This window comes from Leptonotus elevatus, chromosome 16 (assembly GCF_054856555.1).
Source record: "Leptonotus elevatus isolate MCC_2025b chromosome 16, RoL_Lele_1.0, whole genome shotgun sequence".
Taxonomy (NCBI): Eukaryota; Metazoa; Chordata; class Actinopteri; order Syngnathiformes; family Syngnathidae; genus Leptonotus; species Leptonotus elevatus.
The window spans coordinates 14,675,825-14,701,775 of NC_141254.1; the positions used below are offsets into that span (position 1 = coordinate 14,675,825).

A 25,951-nucleotide genomic window follows, 5' to 3' on the forward strand; every position below is an offset into this window, starting at 1 on the left:
TCTTATTCATGAGATGAGCTTCTTACTTCACAATAAAGCACCCCCCACTTTATTCAATACCTCTCAAGCCGTGACATTTGAGTTTATTTACAGCAGTGTGCACTTTTCCATAGCTTTCGATTCTTGCCTGGCGGATTACTTTTTGTATTTCCAAGCATGCATCTTTACTCTCTTTTTTTTTTTTTTTTTTTCCCCCACGGTGACACTGTGTTTTGGAGAGAACACAACCCCTCTGCCAAGCATCGCCTTCTCCCTTTATGACAGCTTGATGGGTGCAGCGGCAATTAGTGTCACCTGAAAAGCATTCCTCTCAAGATGGCAAGACTTCATGAAAACTCATCTCGGCAAAGCCCTGACACACTAAAAAGCTCATCAAGATCAAACCAGTCTTTATGTCCTGTCTCGCTCCCGAAAGGCACAACATGAAGAGGGCATCTTTCTACCGCCCTATCTCCTTCCAAAATTGATTAACGGAAGCAATCGTTGCCTCTATCGCAAAGTCTCAGCTTCTCATGGACGAATCCGTTGTGTACAATGGGCTATATTCTCTCGTTTGCGTGAAGTCACTTGCTCGCCGTCTCCAAAGATGCGTGATTCAATGACAGCTGCAGCTGGCGTCAAAATAGGGAAACTTGTGAATGTAATTAAAATCCGGGAAAAAGATCAAGCACATTTCAAACTTGAAAAGACCTTATGGAGCGGATGTACTCGGCCAGTACGCTTTTGAAAGAAAATTTAAAATGTTTAAATTCCGAATGAAAGCAATTCAATACAAGTAATTCAAATGACAGGAAATAAAATTGAAATAACAATTACTAAGAAATGGGATTGAACAGCTGTCAAAATGAATCGATTAATTGACAAGTAATCAATTATCAAATTATTCGACAACTATTGTAATAATCGAGTAATTGTTTGGAGCCATTTATCAATTTAAAATGGTCCAAATCTTCAGATTTTATCAACAGCAATTATCCACTGATTTCTGTAGTCCTTCATGAAAGAAGACTTATAATTAAAATAAGACTTTTTCAAATATCTGTTTTTACTTGGGAAAACAATGACCGAATCGGTAAAATAGTACAACATCAATCCCCCTTTAAAAAATAAATAAAAATTACTATACGAATACAAAGTACGAAATAAACAGCAATTTGTGCCATTGGTTAAGTTTAGCTGCAGGTTATTGGCCACAAGGTAAATAAAGTAAAAAAATAAATAAAAATAACTTAAATTAACGCTTTAATTTTGACAGCCCTATTAGTATTGTTTTTATGTTTTCAGAATCTCAAAGCTTGTTAATCCATTGATCGTTAAGTTTCAAAATACTGCATAAAAGCTCTAAAAGACTTTCGCTCCTTACATCAAGCGAAACCAAAGTTTTGGCTGGCGAGTGCGTAATCTATATTTTACCGTTGACAGCAAGCAACGCATCAATGAGTCAAAAACAAATATTCGTTTTTGTCCAGATCCTGCGACGAGAGAACATGTGGTCAATTAACACCGACAAAAGAAAAGTCATTCTCTGCCTCATCAGTCATGCTCAACCAGGGTCAATGTCATGGTCATTTTTTTTCCCCTCTTGGACAAAACACGCTGAATTTAAAGTAAGAGTACTCGGATCGATGTGGCAATTCACCCGGATCTGTGAAGAGGCTGTGTGTCAAGTGTTAGTGCTGCTTATTAAAATGACTATTGATTGGAGTCAGAAGAGCGTGGTCACTGTGGTTGCATCGACAAACAATTGTTCCACCTCAAAAGTGTTGGCTGTAAACATATGACATGCCCCAAATCAATATATTTTTTGTTTTTTTAAATACACTGATCCACCTTGGTCCGAAATTTATGAAGGATTGCTGTATTCTTAGCAGTTAGGGCGAACTGGACTGAAATGATTCGCACGGTGTGAGGTTCAGAAGCGAGTTAACTCATTCACTGCCATTGACTGCTATAAACGTCAAAATTTCATTTGAACAATTACTACTAGTTAAAAAATTGTTTTTCCACTTTTTAAAAAAAAAATAGAAAAAAGTTATTGTACATTTAGAACAGATACAATTTGTGATTAATCGTGAGTTAACTAGTGAAGTCATGCGATTAATTACGTTTAAAAATTGTAATCTGACACACCTAATTTTTAATAATCTTTTCTTTAAAAAAATAAAATAATTGTAATAAAAAAAATATATATATAATTTTTTCTTGAATTTTTTTTTTCCGCATGACTTCTCTAGTTAAATCACGATTAATCACAAATTTTATATCTGTTCAAAATGTACAATACATTTTTGTTTAGGTTTTCAAACTCTTGTTAACAAAAGTGGATTTTTTTTTTTTAACTAATCGAAATTGTTAAAATGAATTTTTGACGTCTATAGCCGTCAATGGCAGTGAATGAGTTAATATGAATGGCCACCAGTCAGTCACATTTTTGGATTCATTGCGATCGGCTATCATAATGTAAAGGTTCCACTTGATCAAGAAAAAAGCTATCTTGAGTCGTATTAACTTTTTCATTAAGACACCGGTTGAAAGTGCTGAGTCAAAACAACATGCATGTTTGATGCTTATGGGCCAAGTAAAAGTGGAGATTACATATTTAATTCAAAGGCCAAAAGAGCCAAGACTATTAAGGGTGAAAGCTTTCCAGTTGAATTGATGCTGATTGAGGCATTGAAATAGCTTGACAAATAGAAAAACTGTGGCATTAGTATGGAAATGGGAAACAAGAAAAGAAGTGAAGAAGAAATGGGATTCGCAGTATTGAACACAAAATCTATCGCCGCCATCTTCTTGAATGCTGCTGCCTTAAGCCTGTCAGAAAATGGAAACACTCCTCCAATCATGCTTTGTGGCAGTGGGAGAAATTGCCCGTCTGGGCTCCTAACCCCTTAAATGTATCAAACTCTCTGAGCCCCCACAGAATTCATTCCTCTTTTCCTCCAGAATGCAGACTTCCACGAAACAGACCTGCGAGGACAACATGCACACAGAGATGTAAGAACCTTTAGACCGAGAAAGGTAGATGCTGTAAACAAGCAGAGGATAGCGAATTGGAACAGATGTCTAACAAAAAAGCTGACAACCATCTTATCGACGGATTCATGTGGTCAAATTAGACAAGCTCTAAAACAGATTTAAAGGAATTTAATACAAATTTCACACTCTTGTAAAACTCCAGCTGTCCTTTAAAACTGTATTTCAAAAGAGACGCACTGCAGAAAAGGAGTCAGATATGGAGGATGCAAAAATAATGCTGCGTAATATTGGTCAATTTAGTTTATTATAAGTAAATGACACAAAATATATATATATAAAATATTATACCTAAGATACTATTCAGTAGTGTTATACATTTCTAGGAGTACCATCATTTCCATGTTCCTTATCAATCTTCAAGCTTAATCAAAGCCATTTTATGATTAATTAATGCCGGTGTACCGCAAAGATCTGTCATGAGACCACACATTTTCCTTATACATTTAGAAGCATATTTGAAATAAATTGAATAAACGCTGACAAGAACCGGATACACGTCGCTAGTTTTGACCGATTACGTCACACGTACGTTTGTAGTCACAAAGCAATGGCGAAGAATAAAGAAAGGTATGTTTGTGGGAATGACGAAACAGAAACCTTTTTGGAATTAATTAAAGAAGCGAATATTCATGCAATTTTAGATGGAAAACAGCAAAGAAACGCTACGGTTTATCAAGAATTACAAAAGCAAACTCATCGCATGGCGCAGTCACTTCCTGTTCTTTTTCTTTTAAAACTAACGGTGGATCCCATCTCTATAGTGTATACCGCTACCTACAGCGTCGGAGTCCCCTCTCAATATTAGCAAAAGAAGAACAGATGGAAACGGGCTTAAGTCGCATCTCTGTTTTGCGCATTTTCACAAAATCTGCTTAAAGATTTCTAAAACATTTAGCTGGAAACCTGACTAATGAATATCACAGCAAAAAGCTGATTTTGTAGACCTAAAATGATTCGCTTGTCATATAATTAAGAATTTTAAGAGCTGCATCTAGCTTAGAAAATATATAAATGAATAAATACTTGCAATTCCATTGTAACTACTAAAGGGGCGGTTTTATTTAAAATAAATTAAAACTCAACCAAATGTACGGAGTGTGGTTTGACAGAGCCTGTTCTATGTTTTCAATGCATAATAACGTCAATTTCTCAGTAATATGATGGCATCTTGTATTTTAAAATACTGCACATGCTTGTAGATTTCATCACAATGCACATAATTAATGTCAAAATGTATCTTTTATATATTTGCCTACATGTCTATTATACTATTGCTTTATTGCTGTTCTAGTTGATATGAGATCAGCCTCTAAATGTGTATGCATTTTATTTTTGCAAAATAATCATTAAGCGGTCATAAGAGCAGATGGGAAAAGTCATTAAATGCTGTGAGCTGTGGGACCCAAAATGGTCTTCTTGATATATGGTTCACTCATGAACCCATGCAAATGGCACGTATAAAAATGATCTCACCTACCTCATTTATTCCTAAAAAATAAATAAAAATATCAACATTGTATTTGAATGTCTCTGACAGCCATATATTGACAGTCACTTTAATTAATGCTAAACTGGAAATTAGCAATTAAAAAAACCTAATGGGAAAAAGCATGCCCTTCAAATTTGCTCACTTAATTACTCCCATAATGTTCCCTTTCACTCTTGTATCATGCAGATTTACTGATGGTCGCCCTTAATAACAGTGCCCACTTGCCAAAATACTACTCTCTACTGATGTACCATGATTTTATTTTTTGCTACGGTAAAATGTTGCCCAGTCCAACGAGGAAGAGTCGATGTCAGAATGATTTGGCGTTTAATAACAATCTTGCATGGTGAGGGGTGGGGGTGAGGGGGGGTGCCTGAGTCCTCCCGAGATAGTTGAGAGAAAATGGCAAATAAACTCATCAGGAAAGTGGAAGCAATCAATTTACTCGCTCCGCCGACAGTTCATGGCATCGCTCTTTTCTTATTGGATACTGTGATTAAAGGGAGATTAGTATCACCAAAATGACTTCGCACAACATGATGAAAAGTGGAACTCTTGAAATGAGAGGATGGAGCATTTAAATTGAGGTGACTAATAGATCAATTTGTGTGTATGTGTTTTTGTGTGTGTGTGTGTGTGTGTGTGTGTGTGTGTGTGGGTGGGGGGGTCCATTTCAGAAAATGAAGGACAAGACCTAGATGTCTTACTTGCTGTAATTTCATCAATAATTCCACACAGCTGTAAAAATATTACACATATAACATTGCTCTAAGTTCTGTCACCAAAACGAACAATAACTACACAATTTGAAATCTCAGCCTGCCACAAGAATACCAAGAGACTTGGATTGCCTCCAGGCAGCAGGAGATGACTGCTGATGAGTAGATGCAACGCATGCGCGCCTTCGATATTTTAAAAATAAATGGAGACCATGACTTCACTTTCATCGGTTGTGTCATGCACTGGACGGAAAAAAGTTCAGCCTTCCTAATCAGCTCATCAGTATGGTGGACGGAAACTCCCTTGCGCTGCTGACTTGAAAGTACCCAATGAATATTTTGTCAAATGCAGTGGAAAATCGGTGGTGGTTCACAGCTATGGCATTAAACGTTGTGAAGTCTTTGCTCGGGTACGCCTGTGTGGATATGTGCAGGTGAGAGAGCCTTCTGTGGTTCTTGGAAAAATACTCTCTTCAGAAAGAGTATACTCAGTCAAGACTTATCTTCGCTCTCCAGAGAGAGGGAAACAAAGCTCACATATAGTTTCAAGTCTCCTGTGGTAAATTAGTTGTTTGAGGAATTGCAAATGCCAGGCAACACACACACACACACACACACACGTAAACACGGGAAATTAATCCTTATAACCTTTTATATAAAAAAAGGACTTTTCATGCAAACATTCAACCTGAGACTGTCCCTTTCCTCCCACGCATGCAAGCAATTTTCTGCCTGTCTATCTCCATCAACCCACACAAGACCGGCGAATATTCTAAAAGCTAACGCCAAATATGTCACAGCTCTTTACTGGATTAACCCATGCGCCCTTATTTCACTTGAGAGTGTTTTATATAACAGACATTAACGCTTATTAAGCGCATTATGAGCCATAGCAGTCGAGCGCAATTTATAATGTGCAACAATATCAAGCCACCTGTAAATAAAAGGGGTCACTTGCAGTGACAAAGTGATAGCCATAATAACTAGACATGTGCAATATCTGGAGAAAATTGCGTTTGAATGCTGAAATGCTGAATGTTAATCTTTGAATGATGTGAAATTCTTTTGAATCATATCAAATGATATGGAATAATATTGAAGGAAATGGCTTAATGTAAAATTATATTGAATATAAAATATATCAAATAGAATAGAGCAATTACTTTTACAGGAAATTGAACTTTTACTGGAATTAATGCAAAGCGGTGTATGAACAGACTTAGCAAAAACCTTGAAATGATGTGGTATAATGCTAAAAGCTGAATGAGAATTTTTAAACATTTATGTGAAATCATAATGCATTTCATGGGATATGATGTTTAGTATGTACATATGCATATCATTTACTGTCATGCTCATGGACACATTAATAATGTGCAGTTGCAGTTTGGACTTAAACCACGGGACAATCCACTTTACCAACTAAGCCATCACAGCATTATGTGGAATGCTGACTTAGAATGTTGAATGTCTGTCCCATTGACAATGAATGGGTAATTTTGGATATAAAATGTTAATTTGTGAAAAACTACGTATGTGGAATGAGAAAAATATAAGCCCCATTGGCGGGAAATTTTGGAGTAAATTGGAACGCGAAAATCTGATGTATTTATGTGAGAGTTTAAAGAGGACAAAATAGTGAGGTGAAAAATAATAATAATATAGACTCAGAAGTATTTCAGCATTCACACAATTAGATTGGAGTTTCTCTTCACTGTAAGGAGGATGTTTTGTTGTGATAATACAAAAGTTGACTGAATATGAAAGATAAGTGGTTTTACAAGACTTTTTGGAGAAGCGCCAAGGCTCAGTTCGGTACCAAAATCCTGGTCCTGGTTGAAGTCATAAGCAGCAGCAAGCAAGGCCAAAAGATGCTTCCACAACTCAATCACTTAATCAAAGGCCTGGTATTGTTTCAAACAAGAATGATACGGGTTATTGAGCACTGACCTGAACCTCGATGCCGTACCCCAGGTAGACGGTAATCAAGTAGTTGCACTCCATTGCGGTGTCAAGCTGCTGCAGGATTTCAATGTTGCCCTCGGGGTCAGTGAAATTTAGGCTGCACGGCTCTGCAGGAGACAGCGAAAAGACGTGTGTTTCCCTTTTCCTTCAATCCACTGACTCTTACTGACAGCCCACCTGTGTCTCTGTGGCCATGTAACCCTCAAACTATCTCTGTGGATTGGTTCTCAAGCTACAGCATGGACAGGCAGGACAAATCAGATTTGTCTTTGACACATGAGCAGCTCTGCTATTCCTACCGGGGAGATGAATAGCAGTGTGCAAAATGGAAAATGAACAGAACGGATGCTGAAATCTGCCGCTTAATTTTCTTTTCCTCGGAGATGCATGTGTCAAATCTTAACAGGGAAACACTCCAAACTTTGAATTTCCTCTGGGGTTTAGGTTATTGTGATGTGGCTGATACTTATTTCACAGTCATTTGAACACCCTCCCTTTTTTCTCAAACTAATCTAAAGAATTAGGAGTCTAAGGAATTAGGAACGTACTCACCAGATGTTTGCACTGTGGTGATGGTTGTCGTCGTGATCACGGAGGTTGACGTGGCAGCGCCCTCTGTTCGGGACGGTGAAGTGAGGTTTGGGAGGGGCTGATTGGGACTGTTTTTGTCTTTAGGTGTTGTTTCCCTCGTCTGCCCTTTCTCCACCCTCATCGCGGAGGGCGCAAGGTTCGCTTCGGCAGAAAAATCCCTCCAAGGCCGCGGTTTATCTCGCTGCAATGATAAAGAAGCACCTGGGATGTTGTCGTTATTTGGTGTCACTTGTGTTGCGAGGGAGTGAGCGGTTGGCTCGGGCTTGTCTCCTTCCTTTCTTTCTTCAGAAGACTTCTGAAAGAGAGGCATTAGAGGTTTGGGTGTTGTCGGGGAGAATGTGGTAAGCGGCGTGGTGGCAGCTGCAGTTGCGGTGGAAGCGACGTCTGAGAAGGCTGGAGCGTCCTCGTGGGGAACTACTTGAGTGACGGGGCGCGCTGCATCTGAGGCGTACACAGAGCCTGGTCTGGTCGGATGGGTTGCCAGAGAGCCATCGCTCCTGAAGAAGTGCTGGTCTCCTTCAAAGTCCCTCAAGAGAAGGTGCTCATGAAGCATCAAGCCTTTGAGGACAGGCCGGTGGTCTGGGCTGTTAATCGGCAACGCGGTGGTGACCCAGTGAACCTCGCTCTCTGTGTCTTCTGTTGGGGGGTTTGTGATGTGACCCCTGTTCAAATCCAGGGTCCTCCCCCCGGTGTCATCACTCTCATTTGGACCTGAAAGGAAAGACAACAATACTAATGTTTTTTTTTTTTTTTAATGCATATTCTCACCGAGCTATCCGGGTTAGTTAATTGCAATACAACATGAAACAATAACACTGAGGAGCACAATTTTTGTTGAGTTATGTCTGATACCTGTTTTTAACTCATTTTTGGGTGCAGAATTCAAATTTTTGAAATATAGATCCTCATTTTTTTTTTTTTTTAAACTGCTGTACTCGCAGATATGTTTATATATAGACGTACAATGACTGCAATGTTTATTTAACACTTTGGATAGAGCTACTTCTGAACCTCTTAAATTCCTAATATGCTAGTTTTGTGTTTGCAGAGATTGATTTACTGACCTAAAAGGAGTGGCACATACCTCTCACTAATCTCGTGAGAGGATCGTGAGACGATCTCACCGATCGTGTCAATTGGGACTGCACAAGCAAGTTTCCAAGTAGCTGTAGAGGACTCCAGTCGTATGATCAACTCTTCTTACTACAGTCTTTCTACAGCTAGTCAGTGAAATCCTGCTTATCTGCTTGACATGTTAGGAACAAAACTGACTACATGGTCATTTTAATTTACAACTCATCAGATTTATTTTTCAAATTGTTCCACAGTGTAATCCTTCATTTGTTTTATGTTTCTCCTCTGCGAGTATATGTGTGCAGGTTGGTGGTAACCATGTTAGTTATCTAAGTAAAACGACATCATACCAGCGCTACAGTGTAACCAACCCATGAATCAAGTGGGATGTGACACAGTAAACAAAGGAACACAGAGGAGGACATTATTTTTGTTCTTTATTTTTGACACGGCTGGTATATTACAAGACGACAAGCTTTGTCTGGGGGTAAAAAAGGCGAGTTTTGCCTTCCTCCCACTCCATTCCCATTGTCCCACAGAAGTGACGCATGGTTGTCACCCAGTAGTTTGACATTCAAAGAGCCTTTCGGTTCCCACACAACCGTGTGATATGACAAGGAAATAGTATTTGTGCAATTCTCTTGCTGCATGAATCCGCTAGATATTTTGCTGAAACTTAAAAAAAAAAGAAAGAAGAGTCAATTATTGAAGTTTGTGAATGTGTCACAAATGTGAGTACAATTGGAAGAGGAATTTTAATCAAAGTATGTTCTCTTGATGGATTTGAAATGTACTGGCATTTTTTCCCCTCACAATGACAATTTTTCCATTTAATTAAACACCATGAGTTAAGTCATAAAATAATCACCAAACTCTGAACAACGCAGCCAATTTTAATGTTTAATTAAAATACCTTGAGAAGTAAACAACACACGCCTGACAGGATTATTGTTGCGCGTTTGACCTACATCTGTTTAGGTGACAGCCAAAATCTGTGTACAGTGTAATCATCGCTATCAGTTAAGTGGCAGCTCATGCCACATAATTAAATCATGTGTCCACAAGTATCCCCCCCCCCCCCCCCCCCACACACACACTGTTTGTCTGAGGAGTTCTGACAAATGGATTTTGGAGTTGCCAAACCCTGCTTAATATCCATGCCTTCAGAATATTTGACAGCAACAAAACAATAATTAGTTTAACTGCACTTCACAGTAGCAGGATTTCAATCTACTTCTAAAGTGAAGAAGCAAATAGAATGTACTTAAAGTGAAGCTGTGGGAATTATGTTTTCATGTGAAAAAAACCCGAATAAGTCTGGAGGTCAGTTTACCATCAACACAGTTTTTAATGCAGGGTCACATTGAAATTCCATTTGCTTTTCCAGCATGGGAAATAGATGCTTGATTCTGTCTGCACCCAAGCAAGCAAACATTTGCTCTGGAAATAAGACGGGCACAATATTGATCTTCAGAAGCCTGGCAAAATAAACCTTGCATTTAAATGTCATACTGAACACAAAATGGACCACCAGAGAATCTCCGATCTCCAACAGATATTTTAATACGGGCACAGTATACAGTGAAAAAAAACATTAGTGCTGAGAGCTAAGTAGTAGCTAAGAACGGACTCATCCAAACTTACTGAATTGACACGTTTGCTTGAAAATAATACCCCATTTGAATGATTTTATCGCAGAGCTGGAAAAAAATGGTTTGTTCTATCAAGGCTCACCAATAAATGTAAAAACAGATCTACTTAACAATTGAAGTACACAACATAATGTTCACTTCATACAAAAGTATAGAAAACCCAGAAATACACTTCATAATTGTCTGAGCCCAAGTCTTTGTGTGTTAAGCTTTTGACCATCCAGCAGGCTCCCAGCAGTCAGAATATCGAGTGGCGTGGAACGATAGAGAGGGGAACTAGGTTAAAGCAGAGTTTCTCATACAAAGATCAATACAAAATCGATGCGTACATGTTGGAGACCCCACTGTGGTGATTACTGTGCTACCACAATGTTCCTTGAACCCTAATTGGATGTTTGTGGTAGAAGTTTCTCTCAGTAAGAGTTGAAATCTTGTTTTATTCTTTTTTCTTTCACTTTTAGTACTTTGATCATGTAAATGTAAATAAATGAAAATAGTATAAAAACTGTTGCAACATGTTTTCTTTTTCCATCTCAGGGCGCTAAGTAGCGAACCGACAGGCTTCCCGTTTCGTCTCCCGCTGTTGGTCATTGTTATTTTTCGTGTTTCTCAAACGGGTTGTCACTGTTGAGACAAACTTCCTGTGTGTTTTTACAAACATGGCCAATAAATCTGCTTCTGAAGTACTGCAAAACTTTACATGCATTAAATGAAGACAAAATTGAAGCAGATACACATTTATGCAACCGAGAGAGGAAAAAATGTAGCAGAAGAAAACTGCTAAACTTGCACAGCTTGCAGCTTAGATGCTTGTAAAAATGTAAGTTGTCAGTAAATATAACTAATGGGCAAATGTGAAACATTGTCCTGCCAAGAGTTGGTCCCAGAAGGATGTCACACCTGAAAAGTGAATTACTGTATAACAAGTTTCTCTCTATGCCTCAAAAAATGCTCCATTCCTATCGTAATCAGTAATGTCTCAATTGCTGACATAGATGCAAATTTAGTGCAGTACTCATCCACCAACGGTATAAATTAAAAAAATGTTTGTCTATGATGATGTTTGCCTATATAGCCAGTAAATTTATAATGAACTTAATCTTGTGGACATGTCATGAGTCAGCTTGTCACCGATTTTTTTTTTTTTGTTAAATGCAAAATGTTTGCCTTTGTTTGAAATGCAACACAAATTTCCATTACAATTACTTCTTGCTAACTGTGATTTTGGCAAAGACTACTGAGCCTGACTCTGGATCCAAAAGCACAGAAGGGGACCCTCTGTCACCCAGTTCAATCCATAGATGGAACATCTCACTCTACTGCCAGCCAATTTAAATTCATTGCGCTTGAAGGACTCCAATCAAGTCCAGATGTACTGTTTAAGCATTGGAGTGTCAGAACAAGGTGATCTTCATGGGCTCTGTCGGCTTCACAAGATGGGCGTATCGCCATCATATTTAACGATCCAGTGATCAATGACTCGAAACCCCAAAGAGATGATTGATGTTTTCTTTTGGGTAACTTAAATGGAAAATACATGTTTTTTAACAGCTCTTCTTCCAGAATGTGATGCCACTGAAACACTGCATAAGTGCAGATGATATTGAGGATAATGTAAACTCACAGCCGCGCGCTAATTTTACTGCAGTGAGCTGCTACGGCTAAAAGTAGATCCCTGAGCTGAAACACTTAAGAGGTTATGTGTGTAACTGCATTAAGTCACATGACACGGAGGCTTGTTAATTAGAGCGTATTCATAAATTAAAGGTGGTGACTGCTATGACAGAATGAGATTACTGCTATCGTACTGCTTAGTGCTCCTATTCAGACTAGTGGCACAAATACAAAAAGATGCAATTTATTGTCCATGGGGAAATTTAGGTAGTGAAACAAAGCTTCCCATTTAGAATATTTTTTTTTTGATTTATTGGGTCCCATTGGTAGATACAAGTTTTAAAAAGTGTGAGAAGAGTTAAGGTTTGATAAGACAATGATGTGTTAGAGCTAGAGTGTTTATGGTCGGGATTAGGGTTAGATCGTATTTAAGACTCTTATTTTATGATTCCTTTGACCACATCAATCAAATTAAATGTTCGATTTAATCTCTCCTTGCCTTGTATGCGTAATACATGTTACAAAATACCACTGAATGGGGAGGGGCAGGGGGGGGGGGTAATTCATTTGATTACAATTACGAGTCAATACCATTCAAGGAAAGCTAAGCACTATTTTCTGTTCAACTTGCGCTCATTTTAGCAACATCAGTGTCTGTGCTTCTGCAGGCTAGCGATGCAACGACAAACACTCTAAAACAGTTGGGTCAAAAAGGGACCAACCCATCATTTTGGGTTGTTCATTTAATTAAAAATAATTGGTTAAATTTAATAACCCACAATACAACACAGTTTATGGGGTGATTTTGGAAAAAAACAACCACATTTGTTTTTGTTGAAATTGCTTTTTTTCCCCCTTCTAAATGTCCCAATTTGTGGGTTGTAATTAGTTTTTTTACAATGCATTTTTTGTTTTTGTTTTGGGGGTTATTCATTTAACCCAACTTTTTGTGGGTTGGTTTAATTTTGGGGAGCAACACAACACATTTTTTTGTGTTTCGTACAAACAAATATTGGGGGTTTGTAGGTTTGATCCAAAATTAACTATTTTGTGGGTCTAACAATAGCACAACACAACATAATTTTTGGAGTGGTTTTGTACCCAAATTTTTTTTATTTGTTTAATTTTTGGTGGGTTATTTGGTTGACCCAACTTTTTGGGTTAAATGAATAACCCAAAAAGTTGGGTCGGGTCGGTCCCTCTGTGATACAATTGGGGTTATTTTTGACCAAATAGTTTTTAGAGTGAACAATCAAACAAACAAACTTAAATATGCTTGCTTAACTCAACTCCACGCAAGATGGTATCAACACACACAAAAAAAGTAAAAGTAAAATCAATATCATGCATTTGACTTACATCATGTTTGGCAATGGTATGCGTATTCTGCAAAAAAAATGTCTTTGAAAGGGATACATTTGGCTATAATCGTAAATTATTTACGCTTAGCTGTAATATTATTGGACTATCAAATCTTCGAAAAGATATGTGAATGTCTGTAATTACCTTATCATTCAAAATAGTTATCTTAATTATAAGTGCCCTTAAAACTTGAAGAACAATCTGCGACTTTGCTCGGATACATGGCTGTGTATCCGTGACAATCTATCAGGCTGTCTTCGCCAACTGCAGCGACAGAGTGAGCAATCACAAGGGACTCCTCCTTAAGATGGCAAGAGACAAGCTTCTCTCTTCAGTTGCATATCAATGGAGTCATCAGAGAACACTCAGTGCATGGAGAGCGCGTTAATAAGATGGGACAAGCCACACTTGAGGCGGGCTGCTGATTGACATCAATCTCCTTTATATCCAGGGGCTTTATTTCCTTATTTTTACACGGAGCCTCTAGACAAGCAAATCAATCGACAGCTTCCATTGGGCTCGCACGCGCATCTTTCCGAACTGGCAGCGTTGACTTCCTGGATCCTCAGCAGAAGTTTCCATCAGGAAATGAAAATGTCCTCGCTTTGACATGTGCTCCATACCTGTAGCATTTGTTTGGACTACAGCGATAAAGAAAGACGACGGGACATAATGAGCTGAATCTGATAAATGATTCCATTAGTCGACTTAATGAATTGATAATTTAATTAGGCTTTTGGGTGTCACAGGTGCACGGAAGTGGAAATAAATAAAGTGTCGGGAAGAAAATGTACAAGATTCAATTAAGTGAGTGCTGGCTGGGAGAACGAGTTAGCTCGTTTAGTAAATACAGAATCTACAGTTAAATCTAACTGAAGGAGATTTAGAGTATGGCTCAGCCCAAGTGACCTTGCATAATCTGATTATAAAAGCATCCATTTTCAAAATATCAGGATGGTGATTTGTGGAAATAGCATAAAAAGATGGACTCTCTTTCTCCTTCTGCCCTTTGACTTCATTGAGTCGAACCGTAACGTTCCACTGTCATTTATTATGTTCCGGTTCAATGAGCTCCGTCCTTCAGGCTGCAAACAAACTATGTCTTAATAGAAGCTCATAAGGCCTGACCTTTACCCGGAGCGGAACAAAAACAGCCGTACACGGCACCCCTATTTGCATTAGAGACACTGTAACAGCAACAATATGCAAATGTGCCACTCTGCATGCACACTGGAGCAAGGAAGCTTCAATGTAGGTTTGAATTGTGTTGAATTGTGAATATCGTAATTCCATTCAATTTCTTTCACGCATATTTAGCTTATCTTCATCAAGCACTAGTGAGCCAATGTGAGTACATCTCGTTGCTTTCTGTAGTAACCCACGTCTTACATAGAAGAATCATTCTTGTAATTCAATTTACCAATGCTGCGCATCTGAGAATATACTGGGAGAAAATGTCTCTTACACACTTCATTTCCTTCCATTACTGCAATTTATCTTTTCATTTTCTTCTCATTTACTCCATGCTGGAGTCAATTAAGAAGAGAGCTCGGGGTGAAACAGGACTCACAATTTTAAAATGGATTATTGTAATGTGATACATTGAAAATCCCTTCTGCTTTAAAATAACAAGTATGTGCAATTTACCATTTTCTATTCCAAATCTGCATTATTTCTTAAATTGCTCCATGGTAGAGTATTTACAGATGTAGAAAATGCTAAAATATGTCGTGCTAGCATCACACGTGATGCTAACATTTCTGTAAAATACACACAAACTCATCTACAGTTATTTCATAAAAACTATCACCTCGATGGTAAATAAACTCAACCGGATTCTCGGGTGAAAAAACAAAAACCCTTTATGAGTAAGAGTGAAATTCAGAGTGAGAGAGAGAAAGAAAGAAATGTACCTGCCATCTTGTGGCAGGCGTAACTTGACAAGAGAAGGACATAACAATGTCTTGGTCTGATAATATGATTATTTTGTTTTTTACAAATGAAAGGATCCGACAGGCTGCATTATAGATCATGTGTCAAACATAACAAAAGAACCAAGACTAAAGCATGCAAAATTATCTCAAACCTTCCACATCCAGCGACTTCCCTCAGGTAAGCACTATCGGACTATGCCCACTGAAATCAGCAAACGTTTCAATAGCTTCTTCTAACTCCCCTGACAATTGACTCAAAATTCCATCGCGGAATTTTTTTCAAACGTTTGCTGATTTTGCACAACATTGTATGACAGACTGACACTAAGACAACATTGATTATTGTAGCTTCAGTTCTCTACATATTTGTATAACTGCTGTAATAAAATTTCACCCCATCGTTGCACATCTGTCGCTGTGTCATAATTAATGCACCATACTGGTCACTTTATTTTTGTTTGACGACTCTCCGCATCATTTGCACAGCTGCCTTTGTTTGACACAACAGCGCAATATTACGTAAACGCCTTCTGATTCTGATTCAGTTAATGACTTTCAAAAACTCCATGTTAAGGATGTATTTTTCGGAATCAAAGGTTCAAAGAAGTTCAATTTATACCGATAGCGCTACATCCGATATGACGTCGTTCATGACCTGTCCAATACTGCAAAAGGAAATCTTTGTAGAGATGGTCAGTTGTTTCACAAAGTCGGGGAAACTTGCCTCAAAGACGACACGGTGAGGTGTTGAAACGATGGGCTTAAAAGCAGACATTTATACACGCTGACTGTGTGTAATTTCAAAATGGGTTTGGTTTGTTTTGGCAGCGGGGGTGTCAAAGAGCAGATCCAGGTGAGTGCCTGTTGTGTGCACAAGTCTGAAAACATAAACCCTGTAAACCAGAACACAAGCTGCCGATGGGGAGACGCGGGGATACAAATAATAACGCTGACAGTGATATATGACGCTGCTCCCTGTGGCACTCTGAAGCATACATGGCTTTTTTAGAGTGGAGAAGGCGCCATAGTCTTGATTAAAACATGCATTTTCCCCAATGCCTAGTCAAGTCAAACGTGCCTTCTTCTTTTTTGTAGACAGACACATTGATGGATGAAACAGGCTCATCCCCTTTGTTTTAACACGACGGCAACGGCAGTAGAAAAAACACTAGATAAACAATAATAATAATAATCAAGGTTCAGCTATTGAGACAAATTGTATAAATCCCAAACATCCAAATTGTGTAACACGATCCACAGTGCGAGTCAAATGCTTTCAAAGCAAATTCTTTTTAAGCTCTGTCCCTTTTGTGTAAACAACAAGTCATTTGACATATTTGTCCCTCCGGAGTCGCTTGTGTATATCAAGCGGACGCGGAAAACTGCAGCAGGCAGCGCTTGAGGACAATAAACTGTGCATCGAGCTTAATCACGTAGAGCCGGCAAATGCGTTTTTAACATATAAAATAAGATACAGTCGCAAATTCATCAAATTGCGGCAATGGGCCAGCAAAAATAACTTCACATCATGGACATGCAAATTATATTGCGCAGATGTAATTTCCCTGCGGTGACCGATTGGGTGCCATCTGGGATAAACTAAAAGTAAACACATCAAGTTATATTCAGGAGATGAACAACAAGACAGTGAGATACTCTTGTTTGTCTTTTTTTTTTTATTGTCTTTTCACATTCCAGCTCGGGTTCTTTACAGACAGCAGGTGGTCACAACACCCACACCAACACTCACTCTTGTAATCATTGCTCAAGACTTATCAAAGCTAATAGTCACATCTGCATCTGTTAGTTTATGACAAGGAAGTGGAAGTTTATTTCAACATGTTTTCTGCGTATGTGAGTCATTCTTTTTTCGGTTTCGCCTTAAAAAATGATGACTGTATACTGTACTCAGAATTGGCATTCATGGTCTCTAAAAGGGAATTGTATCTTCAGAAACAGTGTACTATTATATAAATACATATATTAAGGGATGGGCAAGTACACATACCACCTATTGAAAAATCGAACATCCGGTGGAAAAGATCGGTTATTTCTAAGGGATTGGCTGATCAACGATCCCCAAAAACATAGAATATTCATGATGGGAAAATGAAGCTTCATGAAGCACTTGTGATATTTGTCTTACTCCTGGAGATGGTGCTCTCGGTTTAAAGGTAAATACTAGTGCAATGCAAAGTGATTACATGAAGCTATATATATATATATATATATATATATATATATATATATATATATATATATATATATATATATAATGCATATTGCTGTGAAAAGTGTGCCCATTGGATGATCTTTGGTATTTTACGGTGACCTCGTGCACATTGTTGCTCTGCCAACGGTAAAAGTTGCAAAAGTAGCACAAACAACTTGAAACAAGTTACCATAATGCAATTTATGCACGACGATGTCAAGTTATGATAATTAAAAAGCTTATCAGCATTTATCATTTTGCTTCGGGCTGGTTCCGCAAACATGACCCAAAAACTTCTGTTTTCAAGGTAATGCGGCCTGACAGCAGCAGTATCATGCATGAAGCGCGGCTGAATAATTCAAAGTGTTTTTAAAAAGGACAAAAGACTAAGGGAGGGTGACAACTTGTCAGCCGGGTGATAAACTGGGGAATGAATAAGAAATGAAGAACCTCTGCCGTCAGATGTTGCTAACCCTGCATGATCCACACCTTTTTGTTTTCAGTCAGCATTTACCCGAGAAAAAGCACAATTATGCATGTAAACAAAAACAACAAACAGGTGCTGCATAGGAATGAGAACATAAGACTGAGGCAGTTCAAAATGGGGTCACAGAGATAGGTGAGGTAAAAAAGATATTTAATGGTCACTAACATTGGCTGCTATTGCCTTCGGCCACTATGTGACTCACTCCGGTTCCTGTCAAAGCGAACTCTGGCCATGTGTGTCCAAAATGGCAGCCACGCTGAAGGGGGAGTTACACGGGCGAGTGAGAGGGTGCAAAGCGTAACCAGGAGCAACCAGCAGCCACATTCTGCTATGATTTGACAGTTTATGGTCAGTGCATTTATCACAAATGTCAGCCTTTATCACTGCTCGCCTCTATCACATGTAGGGTGTGCATACAGAATGTGGGGTACACGGCACAGGAATGGATAAAGTTGTCAAGCCTTTTTACAGCGCATCTTGATGCAGCCAACACAGCACAAGCAAATAGAAAGGTACATGATGGAAGTGTTAGATTTTATTAAACATACCTACAAATCGCATGTTTTTGGAACGCAACAAACACTTTTCCATTCTATTTGAGTATCATCATCCATCTAAATAAAATCGTTTTACAGTTGAATGTTGCAACCCTTGTCTAGTTAAACCAAGTGGAAATGAAATGAAAACGCAAGAGATGAAAACAAATCCAATATGACTTCTTTGCTGTTATATTAACGGCTAAAAAGGAAAAGTTCACTCACTTGCTTGACAGACGCAATCTTTCAATCACGCCTACACTGATTTGTTTTTCCACTAACCATTCGAGGCTTGTGATTTATATTTAATAAATGCATACTTGCAGATATGGAATATGTTTGTCCTCTGACCTTAGAATTGAAAGGATTTTCCATCTTGGGTTTAGCTGGGGGGGTTAATAGTGAAAAAAAAGATTAGGTTGACTACATATAGAATAAAATCCACCTGCTTCCTTCAAAATGAATTACAAGTGGCTTTGAAGCGCTCTGACGTTCTTGATAATGTCCTTTACGAAACCAGAGAGCGAATCCAAATTATGACACTGAACCATCTTCTTTCAAATTATAGCCAAAACCACCATTGACGCATGCCAGGACGCTCCCTCTAAGCCAGTCACGTTCTAATGGGGTCCCTCATATTTGTCACGTTCTGTCATTGCTTTCGATGGAAGAAACATGGACGCTCTATCAGCAAATACATCGCTAATGTAATCGAATCAAAAATAATTTACTCATCCATCTTCTTCTCTTATCACTTGTAGCCTAATATGATTACAAATATGGGCCCAAGGCTCCAGAATACCTCTAAATGGCCCATCATAAAAGTGAATTTTTCATCTATGACCAGTACATTTTAAGATAAAAAAAAATACATCTATATTTTAATGAAGATTTAATTTGCTCAAATTACCTTTAGTAAGTTAAAGAATAAATGTTTACCGGTATATATATATATATATATATATATATATATATATATATATATATATATATATATATATATATATATATATATATATATAATTAATGATATTCATTATTGTGACTTCACACAATAATTAGGAAAGCAATATCAATATTCAGCACTTTTTTTCTATGAATATTTGCCAGTGTTCACATTTTGATAATGATCACTTCATTGAAATCACAATGTACCCTCACTGGTGAGCTATTTTCGGGACATGCCCACGGGCTATTCACAAGGTCCTTGGGGGCAGGCACTACATTGGTGACCCCCGGTGTACATACCTCTAGTAAACCAAGAGGACTCTCAGGGCTTACTTAATAAACCAGACAAATATTGATAATGAGCCCGACCTGTTAAGTGAAAAAAACGGTTGTGACAAAAAAAGGCAGGAAATTCTCTTGTGAGGTGTTTACCTGACTGAGTTTTTTTTTAGGGAGACACTTTCAACGAGCTGCAAATTCTAATAACTACAACATGAAGTTAGCATAAAGCTAATTTATATTTCCAGAATATTCACCATGTGCCATGTCATTGGCAATAGCAGCTTTAACGCCAAATGACCATGGAGCAAAGTCAATCGTAAAAATGTGGTTTGAGTTAATCTGATATGAGTGAGAAAAAAATCCTTGCCACATTGGTTCAGGGTTAAGGATTCAGTAGAACCATGGAAACTATAACTCTACTCTAATCCTTTAAATCTTGGAATGTACCAGCTCAGGGGACAAGGCGAAAAAAAAAACAGAAGAGCAAGCATAACTGGAAAGGGCGCCGCTGTCATACACATTGTTCCATTGGTAATGTTTGAGCGTTCCCATTTGGTCACAAGATATGTGTTTGGCAGAAGCGCATGAAATGCATGTATGTAATTACAACCGCCATTTAAATCCTCTCTTGGCCTTAGTTATTAAATGTGTTGGCAACATTTAAGGTCAGAAACATTTGGAATCACCTCTAATTTAATTGCAATATTCATGTACCGATATATAAACATCTAGCATACAAATGATTTGCAGTCAAGTGTTTAAAAAAGCCCTGAAGAGGCTCACATTTTGTGCCTTAAATACTTAAAACATCAGCTATCATCACAACAAAGTCACCAAGCATCCTCCCTCGACTCCCGCTACCTGTCAGCTTGTTTCTGTAGGGAGAGTGGGGGGGGGGGGAGCAGGGGTAGTGGGGCTGTGACGGGGGGGGGGGGGGGGGGGGGTTGAGTAAGCAAAGCAGCGCCGACGCATCAGAGCGTCGGCGCTGCAAGCACTGCCAAGCGCAAGGTTGAAAGGACGGCGACCTTTACGCACAGCTGTTCAGAGAGGTTATGTAAAATGTGATGTCAATTCTGACTGTATAAGGTAGCGGCAGATAATTCACTATAGATAAACAAGACAAGCAAAATGGGAACTGATGGATTAGATTATTATAAAATATAAAATTATCAGTGGCAAAGAAAACCAGCACAAACACATCAAGCATCTGACTTAGTGACCACATTTTTTATATCACATTGGCACATTTTCTCCCAATTTTGACCACAATCTAGATAGAACATGCACAAAATGCTAATTTGTAGCCTTGGGTGCTCCGTGTATGTTGGTGGATCTATTCTCTGGAGATTCTTCTGTTTATTAAATATTCTGTGACATTTGAAGGTTGCCCACCTCACATTTTCCATCCATGACACAGCATTACTTCTCTGCCCTCAATTCCTTTGTGATCATATGGATTTTGTTTTGTACGCTGTCAAATGAAACACTAAACAAGCATAAGTGGCCAGTTTAAATGCTCAATTTTGTAAAATGTGATATTTTCCCCGCCCTCTAGAAAGCTCATTGCACACAAAATCGAATGTGGATGCCCTGGGAAAAAAAGCCAACACAGACATTCATGGAAATCAGCAGAATTAAACAAATCGAGCCACATTTTTCCTATCTTCTACAATTCGGATCAACACCCACGTCTAGGATAATTAATCACCAAAAAATAAATAAATTGTATATAGTTTTCATATGTTTTCCTCATGTTCCATAAATAAGTGCAAAGCAGTGAGCATAACAATACATTTTAAAATTCTACTTCTGGTCTATAAATCACTGAATGGTTTTGTGTCCTGAATAAATTAAAGAAATGCTGATCGAATATAAACCCAGTAAGGCTATGAGATCTGCAGACTAAGGGCCAATTAGCGGAGCCCAGAATTCAGAAGTAAATATGGTGAAGCAGCATTTAGCTGTTATGCAGCACTTTTTTCTTGTATCTTTGATTAAGGTCTTCTTCTTCTTTAGGTAACAAGGTCAGTCTTATCATTAGGGCTGTGACATGCATTGTATCAAAACATAAATAAAAAAAAACTTAGCGCCCAATTGTGGCTCCTCTGATTCTGACGATTAAAATATTTTATAACTTTTATGTCAGTGAGGACGCGTTCAACTACACTCACATGCACGACTCGGTTCTGTCCCTTCTTGGATGTGGAATATGCAAAAAAGAAGACATACAAACTACCCTGCAGACTGATTTGTGGTTGATATGCTGAGTGGCCGTTCACAATTACCCTGTACAGTATACACTATTTTCCCGATTTTCCTTTTTTACGACTCTTGTGGAAATACAAGGATTTCCTTTAGCATTACCCAAAGCCTCAAGCCAACTGTTCACTGAAGTACAGTTCTCTGCCGGCCTGCATCCACCACACTCATTAAGTAGCATTGCTGATGACTGACTTTCCGGATCAAGAAGTGCAAATGCGAGGGAGACATTTTGTACTTTCGCTCTTTCCGCAATTATTATAATAATTCATATCCATAAGCGCTTATTATCCAAGCACTCATTTTTGCTATTTGACATGCTGCACAAAACAATACAGCAGCTTCATGACCGGCCAACAGGCTTGGACCACGCTTCCTCTTATCAGCTGGCACTTTGTCAGCACGTGTAGTCCAATTGCATCTTTTACAGATAAAGCAATTTATCTCCCCACGTCTCGTGGCTGAGGACAGAAAGTTTAGGTCATGTTGCTCTTACAGTAACAAAATAACCGATGAGAAGATTACCCGACAACGTTATAAAGACTGGCAAAGACATTGTTTATGGCTCACAAAAGGTCACCTGGGCCATAAACAAAATTGGGTGCAGACAGAGCTCTGGGGTAATAAAATGAGTGGAAGGATGACATTTCAGGCAATGAGCGACAAAAATAGGCAAATCCTAAATAAAATAGAGTGATGCGGTGACATTATGGAGTCTAAATGGCACGCTGGTCATTTTGTAAACTGTAATGAACTAATGATCTTTTTGGGGCGATATTTCAAAAGGATTATGCGATGAGGTTTGATGAATTGCTTCGTGAAGTTGTCATGACAGAACACTATCATATTTAACACTGATGATGGTTGTTTTAGTGTATATATATATATATATATATATATATATATTTTTTTTTTTTGTAATGCACTTTGTAAAAAAAAAAAAGTCTAACAAAAAGCTTTTGCAAAAAGAAAAGTTTTAGGAGCCCGTATATATATACATACCAGGTTTGTGGAGTGTGATGTTATCAATGTGCTAGCTCCAAAATTACCATTATTTTGCATTTTTCTTCATATTAAAAAATAATAAGACAAACTTGCACAATACACACAGAAATCTACCCACCATAAATCGCTTAGTGTTTTATATATAATTGATAGAGTATTTACTCTATTGTCAGACTAAGATGTATAGCTGTAATAAAAAGTCCTGCAACAGTCCTTTATAGATTTCTCGAATTAAATATCAAAATGAAAGTACCGTTGTACCTCAGAGAAAAACGGGGACAATGACAGATCGATGGAGGTCATTCACAGGTCTCGCAGGTATTACTTGAGAAAGAAATAAGAACTCCAAATGAACAAACTAGACACCGGCACTGCCTTTGCATACTGCTGATGCTGCAGCAAGATGTGCAATGGTTTTTCATTCTGTCTGTGATTGAATGCAATTGTCAAGATATGAGCAGCCGAGTCATAAAATGCACGCGTGCCAGAAAGGCAATCTCAGACAGGCATATTTGTCTTTAAAAATATATATATGAGATGGATGCCCATATGCTGTATTGTATGACTTCTTCCATATAGACCAAGACAAAAATTTGTGGTTGTTTGATTAAGATTGCCTTCTCAGGACATCATATTGTTGACATGTTATTTTGTTTGAAATACTTTGTAATACTAATACATGAGACATAAAGATTTGGTTATAAATGTTATCATCGAAAATCTCTGGTAACATTTCTCTCTGAACATATTTGTATTTAGTTTACAAGTGTGGAAGGGTGGATAGATACTGCGTTTCAGTCCTGAAATTGCAGAAACGGACAACAAAGGAGAGTGACACTGACAGACAGCAAGTGATGTTTAGAGGAGACGGCAGGAACAACTCCGGCCATCCGGCAGAATTTTAATTACTGCACGCGGCAGCACTTCTCACAGACTAATCTCCTCCACAGTAGGATTTATGGGCACTACTGATGCTGACAAAGTGATCGCTTGAGGAGAGATAAAACATTACAAAATAAAGCATGAAACGGGATATGGGTAACACTTGCTCCTCCAGCAAGGTTGTTTTCATGTTTATTACGCTAAATTGAATTGCTCATCCACATATTGCTATTATATAATATCATAGTAAGTGTGTGTGTGTGTTTTATAACTACCGAATTTTGCACAAAAAATATGCACTTATCTTCCTTTTTTTTTTTTACCAATTCTGTAAATGGATTCTCCATAACAAATGTGTATATTATATCTAAAATAGTGCCCACAAACTAAGATACAAATTCTTCTTTAAAATGCACTTTAAAAGAGGCAGTAGTTTAACTGCAAATAAAACACATGACAAGTGGTGACAAATCGCAGGCAACTGGCATCATTTAAAGCAGTTTCGTGTTTCCTGTGGGTGGAGAACATAGATGAAGGGAGAAAAAGAGCACGACTTCACAGGGAAGGTGTTTTCATGCAACTCTCCAAGATGTTGCGAGACTGATCGGCACAGCAAGGGCTTATAATGATTGACTTCATACTGTTTTTAATTTGAAAAAGGCGGGGGCAACAGATGTGTGCATGAATGTCCAATGAAACGGGACACAGAGCTTCTTTTGTCTGCCAGAAGTGGTCAAATAGTTGTTGAACTGGAATAGTTGTTTTTTTGGTTTGCTTGTTTGCTTACTCCTTTGGTGGGGGGTTTTTTCATCCCAAAATGGCGCGCAACAGCGTAAAACGCCCTTTTCTACTAATAGCACTAGTAATGCCAAATACCAAAAGAAATAAAACTCCATCCATACGCACAGGATCAATCAGGGACTAGGATCATTATTATCTCTCATTTCAGCAAAGTAATCCCACAATATGTATTTTTTTGCTCCTCAGACCGACCGCAATCTCGCCCCTAAAAGTAAATTTCCTGCACAGTCAAAGTTAGTGTCATCTCTTAAAAAAAAAAAAAGATTCATGAGAAAAGCACAAGTGATGGATTCCCCACCGCTGTGTAATTTCCAAGACCTGCAGTCAGGACATCCGCTTCGGCCCCTGTTTTCACTTCTTGACATTTCTATTATTGAGAGGCAGCAACTGTAAGATAGTCTGCCTCTGCAACCGCACAATATCCGCTCAGACTTAATCCTACTGACGTTTCACTAGCCTACTCTTCGTCCTCACACACCAGACTATTTGATTTCTAATCCATTTTGGATTGGATTACCACACTGTACTGGCCTGAAAATGTTGGTCTCATCAGATCGTGCGTGGCATTTTATTTTATTTTTATTTTTGGGGGGGCTGTTAAATGGATTAAAAAATAGTTGCTTTGCTTGTTGGGTACGAACAGGCACCGATAAGACATCTTCGCAGAAACTTCCCAGTCATCTTGCGAGTTGCTCTCGCACTCCTTTTTTCTCTCCATGGTCACACCCCATCAGACTTGCTTAGACGATCGAGGGCATTAATTGAATTGCAGTGCAGTTTGCCCCGCCTCCAAACAAATCAGAGTCACAGCCAGTCAGCGTTGCTTTTAATTTCACACTCCAAAGTCAATTTCACAGCTCACACTTCTCATATGTTTACATGCAAAGTATCTCATCTCTGTTATTAGTGACACCTTCTGGCAATCTCACAATGAAAACCCCGCTCACAACTTTACAGGCTGAGAGGAAATGTCTTGTCTATATTCATCATAATCTGTTGTGTGTTTTATTTCAAGACTCGGAGTTGTTATGTTAGGGACGATACACTCTAAATAATGTGAGGACGTGCTGTTAATTTTTAAAGAAGAGCAGCAGAGTAAT

The 25,951-nt window shown here is 38.4% G+C and overlaps 1 protein-coding gene across 6 annotated transcripts in view; it reads right to left on the reverse strand.

The window, feature by feature from the left end:
- Positions 1 to 25,951, reverse strand: part of LOC147160907 (seizure protein 6 homolog) — a 96,435-nt gene that overhangs the window by 43,521 nt on the left and 26,963 nt on the right. For all 6 annotated transcript variants that reach the window (XR_015097408.1, XR_015097407.1, XR_015097406.1 and 3 more), the window contains exons 2-3: positions 7,765 to 8,514; positions 7,198 to 7,319 (exon numbers count right to left, since the gene is read on the reverse strand). Coding sequence is in view for 2 of the 6 variants with exons in the window: in XM_086098721.1 (XP_085954847.1) it covers positions 7,198 to 7,319; positions 7,765 to 8,514 (872 nt within the window). In the remaining 4 variants the exon portion in view is untranslated. The remainder of the gene's footprint in view (positions 1 to 7,197; positions 7,320 to 7,764; positions 8,515 to 25,951) is intronic.